Consider the following 10,651-nt stretch of genomic DNA (forward strand, 5'->3'; position numbering starts at 1 on the left):
CACAGCTCCTCGATGTCCTCTTAAAAAAGAAAGTCAGCACAAACAGAGGAAATCTAAAAACAAACACCAGGACAGTCTTCCAAAAACTCCCATGAGGTAGCCTGCAGAGGCAACAAGGCAAAACAGCAAAGCTGCATTCAGTCTGAAGCTCGCAGGCCGAAGGTTCACTGCCTGCATCAAGTCCCCAGTCTCTCTCGATGCTCCACCAGGAGTGTTTGGTCAGCTGGTCACACCATGGAGCTGTGCCCCTTCCTGCACAACAGTCCGGACTCCAGGGCTCCTTCCTCTTAAAGGCAGATGGGAGAGTAATCTTGTCAGTGGGGAAAATCAGGATGTGCGGCTCTGGCATCAAATAATTTGAACAGGGATACCAGTTCAAATTATGGGCTGGGGTAATTTAGGGGTACATGGGCTACCCTGAACTGGAAGACTTTGGCAGCCCCTAGCCCTGTGAGAAGTTGAATTTGGACACTAGCCCTTCCTGCTGGCCCCACCCAGCTTGTGTTTAGGTAACCCAGGAAGAGCTCGTGGGGCCATTCAATGGGTCATCCCGTTTGTCTCCACAGTGAGCAGGCACTCTGTGCCAGGGTCCCTCAATATGGCTGCCTGGAAGAAGCTGGAAAAGGGTGCTGGCATATGAGCCAGGCTGATGGAAATTCTGCCCAGCGGGTCCTCCTAAGGGGTTACTTGGTTTAGACCAATACCCCTGTTTTCCATGAGGACCTGCAATAGCTCCCAGGCTGTGATTACAGTGGCAGTCCTACAGAGGCCTGCAAAAGGTGGGCTTTGGGATATTCAGAACTTACAAGCAGACACCCCTGGGGTTTATGCCCAGCCCTATCAATTTATTTACTAGCTGTGTGCCTTCAAACAAGTCACATCACTGCCCCTGCCTCCATTTCCTCATGTGGAAAATGGGGCTAAACTGCCCTCTAAAGAGGATAGCAAGTAATTCAATTGACAACAGTTTGGCAAAGAGAAAAATTTGTCAGTGGTGCAGCATATTATTAAAAAAATGCATGTTCCCATAAAAAAAAGTAAATGTCTGCAGTCACTGACTTTATGTAGTGATAATGTTGGTATAGTTTGGATGCTTGTTTGTTTTTCTGCCACATTGAGGGGAAGGAATAATGCACCTTGATTGTGTCTAAGGACTTCACATTATCATATTATCTCATGCCCCGTCTCAGGTCCGATACACTGCGCATAGAATTTGTAAAAATATAAACTGATTGACAACAGTCTCTCTCCATCCAATTCACAAAGTACAAGGGGAAAAAAAAACCCACAAGCATAATTAGTTGAAATGAATCTGACATTTTTTAAAGTAGAGCCAAAACACCTGAAAATTCCTGAACTCCAAATTATTTCTTTTGTTGTTCAAGGTGCTTTTACTGTTTATTTTAATATAAAATCAATGCATAATTATCATAGAAAATAAACTTACAAACAAACAAAAGAGAAACATAAAGAGCATTCAAGTTGCTACCTGCCAGGAGGCAACCACCATTAACTCCGTGGTATATATCTTCCCAAGGTCTTTTCTATGCATGTGTATAATTATTGTTTTTTGTTTTGTTTTTTACAAAAGCAAGATTATACTATACCTGCAGTCATGCAGCCTGCTCTTTTACCTAATATTCTAATGTGAGTACATTTCCATGTCAATAGGTACATTTTTGCAACATCACTTTTAGGCCTGCTGATATGCCAGGCTTTCTTTCCATTGTGTTATGAAGGCACCACAATAAATACACATGTTTAGCACTGGGTCATTTACAATTATTTTTTCCTATTACAAAAACCACAGAGCAGGTATAATTGATTTAAATAAACTGGAAATTAAGAAGTAAAGGGTGAAAAACACAATAATCTGAAAATAGACAAAAGCATTTGAAAGTCCTAAAATCTGTACAAAATTATCCCCTGGAGTTTGCAAAAAATTAACAAAACCTGATTGGGGATATTTATTGTGAATCACCTTGTTATTTTGACTATTTCATTGTACTGAACAAATTTGTTTAACCCAATTCTTGTCACTGACTCTTTTTTAAAAATTTAATAATGTTATTAAGCATTCTTTTATTTGCATTTTTAAATTATTTTATTATTGTTCAATTACAGTTGTCTGCATTTTCTGTCCACCACTCCCCCTACCCCAACCAAACCCACCTCCCTCCCTTGCTTCCACCCTCCCCTGTGGTTTTGTCCATGTGTCCTTTATAGTAGTTCCTGAAAACCCTTCCCTCCATTGTTGCTGCCTCTTGAAGCTTAAGGCAAGTAATGCCTAGGAAGCATCAGAAAGTTCCTGGCATGGAGTAGGCTCTCTGCCATGTGCTGATTTCTCCCTTCCATTTCCCTTCTTTAGCAGTGAAAGGAAGAATTATAAATAGTGGGTTTACTAGGCTTCCCATGTGCCATTGTTCTATCTGCTCTGGTGCCACCAGCTGCCAGTAAGGCAGAACTGGGTCAATGTCCTCTTAAAGAGAAGAGAAGCTCAAGCATTCACCAGCTCATTCTTCAATAAAAAATTACAGAGATCTAGTGTATGTCTGACCAGCACCAGTGCTGGGGACACAAAGGGACAGTAACGTGTATTACCTACTTTCTAAGAGTCCACAGCCTAGGGAGAAAAGCCAAGTACATGTAACATCCCATTATGGTGCGAGGTAGATGAGGGCACCTGGGTCATGGAGGCTGCATTGTTGAGGGTTAATTTGTGAATGACTGGCTGGTGACCTGTTCTCGTGTATGTCACTGCAGGTCATCAATGCTATTGAGCAGGACTACCGGCTGCCCCCACCCATGGACTGCCCAGCTGCTCTACACCAGCTTATGCTGGACTGTTGGCAGAAGGACCGTAACAGCCGGCCTCGCTTTGCTGAGATTGTCAACACCCTGGACAAGATGATCCGGAACCCGGCAAGTCTCAAGACTGTGGCAACCATCACCGCCGTGTGAGTCTAGTGGTTCCTAGGTGTGGGTGGTCTCATAGTCATAGACAGGGCCAATAGCAAGACTGCTAGCCTTTCAGTCCATTGTGAGCAAGGGTAAAATGACTGAACTTATCCACTAATGGAAGAAGTTCCAAGACTTTTCCTGTAGGCCTGTGTTAAGAAATCGGAGTCTCCACTTCCCATTGACTTTAAATGGGCTGGGCATTGGGCTCTCTAATAGCTGAATCTATCTAATCTGATTGGTATGAGGCCATACTTCTATATGATCCTGTTTCCAGAAGGCACCCTTTCTATTTAGTCTGTTAGGCTAAACAGGTGCATAGTCTGCTAGGCAGGTGGAGTTGCAAACTTGGAACCTTGGCCAACCAATTAGCAGGTAAAGGCCCTGATTGCTGGGGGCAAAGAAGTACAAAGCAATTGGATTTGTTATGAGAAAATGAACAGAACAACTGTCTACTGTCAGCAACTGCCAGTTGTACATTTCCAATGTAACTCATTTTGTTCATCCTTTTAACTAAAGTTTATTAGGTGCATATGTGCTAAGCATGGCACCCATTGTTGGTACTATCGAATGAACAGGATAGGCATGATCCTTGCCCTCATGGAGCTTTGAATAATTTAGGAACAGCAAGCATTAATCAGATGATCATCCAAAGATACACTCTAGCAGGGATGTATCATGATGTTTAGAGAACATATACCTGCCTCTGTTGTCATGGAAGCAATCCTGATGAGAGCTGAAAACTGAGAGTGCATTAATGGAAAGAAAAGAAGATGGGAGTAGAGGGGCAAGAGTTCCAGGCCAAGGGTACAGCATGTGCAGAGGGCTGAAAGTGGAAAGAACAGGGCCAGTGTGTAGCAGACTGGGTGGTGGCTGAGGTTGGCAAGGTGGTCAAGGGCCAGACTCGCAGAGCCTCTAGGCCTGCTAAGAATTCTGGGCTTGGCTTTCAGAGCAATGGGCACCCTTTCCAGGGTTTGACATGAATCAGGGGCAGGTGAGGGCAATTGACATGATCATATCTGCATTTGTAAAAGAGCATCAGGCAACAGTGTGGAACTTAGGTGGAGGGGAATAAGCATGTAGAAAAATAGGCAGGAGAGCATTGCAATAATCACAACAGAGAAGATAGGGTCTTAAATCAGGTGAGCAATGTGGGAAGAAATGGATGCATTTGAGCAATTCTGAAGGTCCAATCTTTAGGACTTGGTGAAGGATTGGGCATGGGTGCTGAGGATGAGGGAAATGTCAAGATGACACCCTGGTTTTGGGTTTGGGTACCTGGGTATCTGCTTTCAGGATGTGCCAGAGAAGATCAGTGGTGGGCTGTTCTGTTCCATTTAATGCAATTAGCGGAGGCTGCAACCAGGAAAAAAAATGTTACCAATAGATTTGGGGAGGTCACAGTGGGCTGAATATATTTTTAAACACTCTTAGATTTCAGTTTACAAGGGAGTCGTGGATCTTCTTCCATTCTCTTCAGACTGCATGCTGGTCAATCAACCTGTCTGGGCTGAGTGACATGTGACAGTGCCCAGAGGCAGAGGGACTGGCCACCTGGGCCTGAGAAGCCATGCCACCTGCCAACTCAGGATCTGTAAGGAGAGAAGAGTCAGCACAGGGCTTGACCATCATCCTCATCCTGTCAGGGACACGGCCCTCCATAAAGTGCCATCACCCAGAGCGTGGCTTTCTCTCCACACTGCTGAAGCTGTGGGCTCACCTGCTTCTCTCTGTCCCACAGGCCTTCCCAGCCCCTGCTAGACCGCTCCATTCCAGACTTCACGGCCTTTACCACCGTGGATGACTGGCTCAGTGCCATCAAAATGGTTCAGTACAGGGACAGCTTCCTCACCGCCGGCTTCACCTCCCTCCAGCTGGTCACCCAGATGACATCAGAGTAAGTGATGAGAATCATCTCCATCCACCCGGTGGGTGGGGGAGGGGCGGATCAAGGCTCCTTCCCTGCCATTGCCCACAGTCCCAGTCCTGCTTCTGTCCTGAGCCCCAGATCTCAGCCTCTGAATGGAAGCAGGCTGGGTGGAGGAGCATCTTTGAAAGATGGAGGAGAGGCAGGGGGTAGGGCAGAGAGGCTGAGATTGTTCTAGGCCCCAAATGAGAGGTGTTCAGTCATAGCCATATGTCATTTGCCTAATCACCAAGAGTTGCTCCTCCATTTAAGTTTTTAAACTCAGCCCATCAAAGGGAGCATCCAGATGGAAAGAACACAGCCAGCCAGCACATTAAACAACATAGCAGGCAGAGGCATTGCACTGACTCAGCAACAATTTCAAAAGTGGGGGAGTTTGTGTTCATACCTATGTAGCACTTGTAAATAAGTATACATTTCCATCCCCTACAAATAATTTACCAGCAAATTATTATGCAGCCTCCACAAGACTATAGGGGAATATAAAAACTAAAATTATTCAAATAAAATGGGAGTCAGAAAGGGTCTTGAATGTCCATGTAGTCCATCATTTCCCCAAGACTGTTCTGAGTAGCACCTATTCTGGGAAATGTTAACAGGTTCTCCTTGGAAAAAAGGCCCCCCGGTCAAATACATTTGGGAAATACTGTGCACTTTATTACTCTCTTGGAAATTCACAATGCATATTAGCACTGTAAAGGCCATGAGAAAGCCTTAAATTAAAAAAATAACAGTGAAAATTATTAAATACTATGGAGAAATATTTTTGAAAGCCAGGACTTATGGAACTGCAGTTTGAGAAATGTTTATCTAGTTCCACCCCTTTCATTTAGTGGATTCAGAAAGCAGGTGAAGCCCTGGCTGGTATGGCTCAGTGGATTGAGTGCCAGCCTGTGAACCAAAGGGTCACTAGTTCAATACCCATTCAGGGCACAAGCCTGGGTTGGGGGCCAGGTCCCCACTAGGGGTCACATGAGAAGCAACTACACATTGATGTTTTCTCCCTTTCTTTCTCCCTCCTTTCCCCTCTCTAAAAATAAATAAATAAAATCTTTAGAGAGAGACAGAGAGAAAGAGAGGAAGAAAGAGAGGAAGAAAGTGAAGTTAGTTCCTGAAGAGTCAGGCTCATGAGTGGCAAAGCGGGGCTACAGCCTGCCTTCCTGACCACTAAGTCCACATCCTTCTGAGGGCCACAGCAGCACCCATACTTTCCTGCACACTTGAATCACCTGGGAATCTTTAAAATTACTGATGCCTGATATTCTGATTTAATTGGTGTGTGGTATACCTGGACATTGGGATTTTAAAACCTGCCCAAGTGATTCTATAATGCAAATAAGTTTGGGAACCACTGAACTAAAGTTGGTCAAAAGTCTAAAATGGAATTTGAAAAAGTCAAATTTTGAATACACACACACAGATGTGTGCACACACATGCACACATGTGCATGTACACAGAGACCCCAGAGGGGACCTCACTGGCTGCCCAGGCTAAAACATATACTGATGGCACTGGGTTAGGCGGCCTGTAACATACACTTCCCATGGTGCAGGATCAGTCAGGCCACAAGCAGTTGCCAAACACAGATCATCTGTTTTGTGTCAAGCATAGGGGTAGGTGTGGGGTTTCCCTCCTGGGCAGCCCAGTTGCTGAGTCCCAGGGGAGGGGGTAATCATCCACCCCCAGCAACTGAGCACCAGAGGGACGACAGCTTCTTGACTCTCTGCCTCAGTCCCCACCTTCTGCTTTGTAGTCCATCTTTCTGGAGTCCAGCTCCAAGTCTCTGAGGACCATTCTTGCCAGAAATGATGGCACCTCCATTTCTTCCAGGGAAATAACTTGAATGTGCATCTAGTCTTGGATCCACTAAACTTCAGACTTCATTTTTTTACACCTGGGTTCATTTCCTGGCAATGCCTAAAAAAGACAGTCCCTGACATTATGAATTATAGTCAGACATCAAAAATAAAAAAGAAGCACTTACTAGTGGAAAACCAGCTTCCCCATCTTGCAAAGTTAATATGGAAGCTTAGCTTAGCTGATTGGGGGCCTGGGTGCAGGAACAGAAGTGGGTGTTCATGAAGACCAGGCTACTCCTGCTTCCCCACTGTGGTCTGGCTGAGTGTGGCAGCCCTGTAACCTGATCCCTCATGAACAGAAGGGATCAAGGGGAATAATTCCCTGAGTCTGGGAATAGCCACATGAAAAAGAACAGAGGAAAGTGAAACCAAAAATTAAGGAATTTAGTTGAAAGTAAAAAATGTCCACACACTATTGTAGCAATTAAGTTTATTTCTTGAGAAATAAAAGATGGGAAAAAAGCATAAGCAACTAAAATAAATAAAATAGATTACAGGACAATTTGTGCATTTAATATTCAAGCATACCTCTCAAAAGTGTTTGCTAAAAAGACATGGGTAATTTAACAATCTAAACTAGCTGCAGCCTGTGGGGGACTGACCGCCAGCTGAAAGGAGAGGGGTCAGGAAAGCGATGGCATTGTGGATGGAGGTCCAACAGAGTCCTCCTCAGGGATCTGGTGCCAGTGTGCAAAGTGATCTGCTGTGCCGGAACCCGGGGCTTTGGGGGAGTACAGTCAGGACCTAGAAGAGTTTGAGAGCAGCCCTACAGGGTGGCTGAGAGCCCAGTGGTGTTGAATTTGAACCCCAGATCTCCCACTGCTTCCCCACTGTGTGATCTAGAGCATGTTACTTAACTTCTTTGAGCCCTGTTTGCCTTGTCTGTAAATATGCGAATAATAATAGTACTCATCTCCTTGGTTTGTGCTGAGAGGCAAATGGAATAGCACATTCAAAGCACTTGGCCTACTGCCTATTTCCTTGCTCCCAGGATGCACACAAGAAATGATTGTTGTTAAATTATTACTGAAATTGAATTGTTTGTCAATTTTTATATTTCCATAGATATAAATGAGATAGTATATGGCAATGAAAAAGTACTCAATGTCATATATTATCATTTGTATAAGATACTTCCATAGATATAAATGAGATAGTATATAGCATAAAGAAGTACTCAATGTCATATATTATTTTTTTTTATTGAATAAGGAAAGAAACATATCTCCCCACCACCACATAATAAGCCATGAAATCATTCATATTAAGACTCATGGCTTAAAGATGAATCCAAACCAAACCCCTATCCTAAACATAGTCCTTGGTTTCCTGCTTGGGCAGATATTTGAAAGTTATTTTGAGCTCACCCTTCTTAAAAATTCATGATATTAAAATTCAAACAGAGGCAGAAAATGGAAACTCAGGGGAAAAACATCAGAAAACCAAGCAAGCCTCACATCTTTTCAACCACAGTGGGTGATCACTAATTTAGGCAGAAAACCAGAGAATAAATGAAGTCTCAGACAGTATGTGCTTGGGATGCTTAAAGAAAAAAAAGCAAAGGAAAGTTGTAGTTCACCTAGGATCATACACACAATGAATGGGCTACCCCAGACCCTCCAGGATTGTCTAAGTTGGAGGGGACATTGGAGACAAAGGCTACTGCATGGAAAAAGTGAGGTTGAGCAAGGAGATATTTAGGTATGCATTTGCCAAAGACTCTTAAACACTTTTGGATTTTAAGCATTTTTATTTGCCTTTCATGATGAGTTTCTATCTCTGAAAAGCTATCCTAACACTAAAGTGCCTTATTTTGTGTTTTTTTTTCTTCTTAGAGACCTCCTGAGAATAGGGGTCACCTTGGCAGGTCATCAGAAGAAGATCCTGAACAGCATTCATTCTATGAGGGTCCAGATGAGTCAGTCGCCATCGGCAATGGCATGAGAACTCTTATTTTCTGGGGGAAGGAGAGGATGGAAAAGGACCAGACTCAAGGGGGAGCCTGAGGTTGAACACTGTGGAATGTCCTGGAGAGACTGGTTTCTCCACTGAGAAATGCGTCACATCAGTGAAGAATAAACTGAATCTGCTCCTCACAGTCAACCTTCATTTCTCAGTGACAGAAGCATATTTAAGATGCTGTGGGAAACCAAACAGAGAATAAAAAATGAAAAGGTGATGTTCAATGGACGTGAAGACACAAGGGTATGCACTGGGGTTCCAAGAGTAAACTCACACCCCCGCCCCCCTCAGTGGGCTGGAGTCGTCTATCCACAGGAAGGAAGGGAAGGAGGTGGAGGGAAGAAACAGAGCAGCGTTCCATTTTCTTCCTCACCAATGACATTCTTTTCTTTTCTCCTTCTGTACTCCTCCCCAAGAATCCTCTCCCTTCTCCCACATCCATTTCCCTTTGCTCACAACTCGTGTAGGGAAGTTTCTTCAAACAAACCCCAGCTCCTGAGTCTCCAGATGTTGTTCTGTCAGTTGCCAAAGGACTTTGCTGACCACTGCATGGGGGATCCGACCAATTCAATTAATGTCTTCATATTGAAGAAGAGATGTACCTTCAATTGAAAACCTTGTTTTTCTTTTGTTTGCATTTTCTGCAAAAAGGAAAAAGAAACCACAAATTGGGAAATAAAAAAGAAAAGAAAAACCTGTTTCCATGTGCTAGAGCACGCATATGTACGTCTGCGTTATAAGATGACTGTGCTTGTTCGTAACAGATGCAAACAAGAAAGATCTGGGAAGTCTTGGCCCTGAAAAATTTGAGGGGCCAGAACGTGTTGCTGGTTTGGTTTTCTGGTTGGCCTAGATGGCCTATTGGCTCAATGGGGAGAAAGGGTATGGAGAAAAATAAAATGAAATGGGGAAACACTCTCAAGAGCTTGCAAATTCAGACAGGAAACAGGCGAGTGGTTTGAATTGGATGCAGTGTGGGCCATTCTAGAATGATACTGACTGATTAATTATTCCTGGTAACATCTGAAGAGAAGGAGAAGGAAAGTTTCTGGAGAATGTTCTTCCACATCCTGGAATCTGCAATTCAAGAGGTGGCAAGGGAGAATTCTTCTTACCTTATCCATGGACTGGCTTAAGCCGTGTGGCATCCGAGGAATGTTTCAAGTGTGTCTGTGTCTCTCTGCATTCCTTCTTGTACCTCATTGTTTGATTCACTTTTGTAAATTCCACCTAACATTTAAATATTTTTAATTTCTCCTTTTACCTTAATCTCCTTGCTAATTTTATCTGTCTAATTAAAATGAGCAGAAGCATGTCTGGGTTTACATAAAATGGTGTCAGAATGTGTGTTCCTGGATCTCACTGGGTCTGTGTCCAAGTTATGGGAGAATCCTTAACAAACGTCCTTCTTTCCCCTGGTGGGAGGGCGGGTACACATCTGGACCCTGGGACTCCTGAAAAGCAGAACATGTTAGAATCACTCTCACTGATGTGACCCAAAGGAAGAATCAAATAAATGTGAGGCTCTGAACTCTCAAATGTGCGCCGTTAAGAAGTCACTGGCAAGTCAACATAAACAATCACCGACAATACATGGTTGGCTCTGATTTCAGTTCATGCACTGCACTTGAGAAGTTCACATGCAGGCTCATTTTGTACAAGTCACTGAAGACCACTGTGGCGTGTCTGTGTACATGCATTTGGAGGTGAGAGGTTGGGGCAGTCAGAGGAGCTACGGTCCTCTTGTAGTTTATTTAACACATACTTAAGGTGAGAAGAGCCTTTTCCCCTAATCCTAGGTAACTTTGTACTTGAGGAGGTACTTACCTTCTGAAGCCCTTTCAAAGAGGCTCATAGGCCCCGCTCCAAAGCAGCGGAGCCCCATCTTAAAGTACCACCCTGTGCTTCACCTTTGAGGGACAGGCGGAGATGGTCAGAACTGTG

At 43.9% G+C, this 10,651-nt stretch overlaps 1 protein-coding gene across 1 annotated transcript in view; it reads left to right on the forward strand.

The window, feature by feature from the left end:
* EPHB1 (EPH receptor B1) overlaps positions 1-10,142 on the forward strand; it is a 417,172-nt gene extending 407,030 nt beyond the window's left edge. The window contains exons 14-16 of the mRNA XM_045857296.1: positions 2,764-2,957; positions 4,700-4,855; positions 8,581-10,142. Of these exons, the coding sequence (XP_045713252.1) occupies positions 2,764-2,957; positions 4,700-4,855; positions 8,581-8,689 (459 nt within the window). The 3' untranslated portion in view covers positions 8,690-10,142. The remainder of the gene's footprint in view (positions 1-2,763; positions 2,958-4,699; positions 4,856-8,580) is intronic.
* Positions 10,143-10,651: the final 509 nt, after the last annotated feature.

This window comes from Phyllostomus hastatus, unplaced genomic scaffold (assembly GCF_019186645.2).
Source record: "Phyllostomus hastatus isolate PE091 unplaced genomic scaffold, TTU_PhHast_1.1 phas_scaffold_129, whole genome shotgun sequence".
NCBI lineage: Eukaryota > Metazoa > Chordata > Mammalia > Chiroptera > Phyllostomidae > Phyllostomus > Phyllostomus hastatus.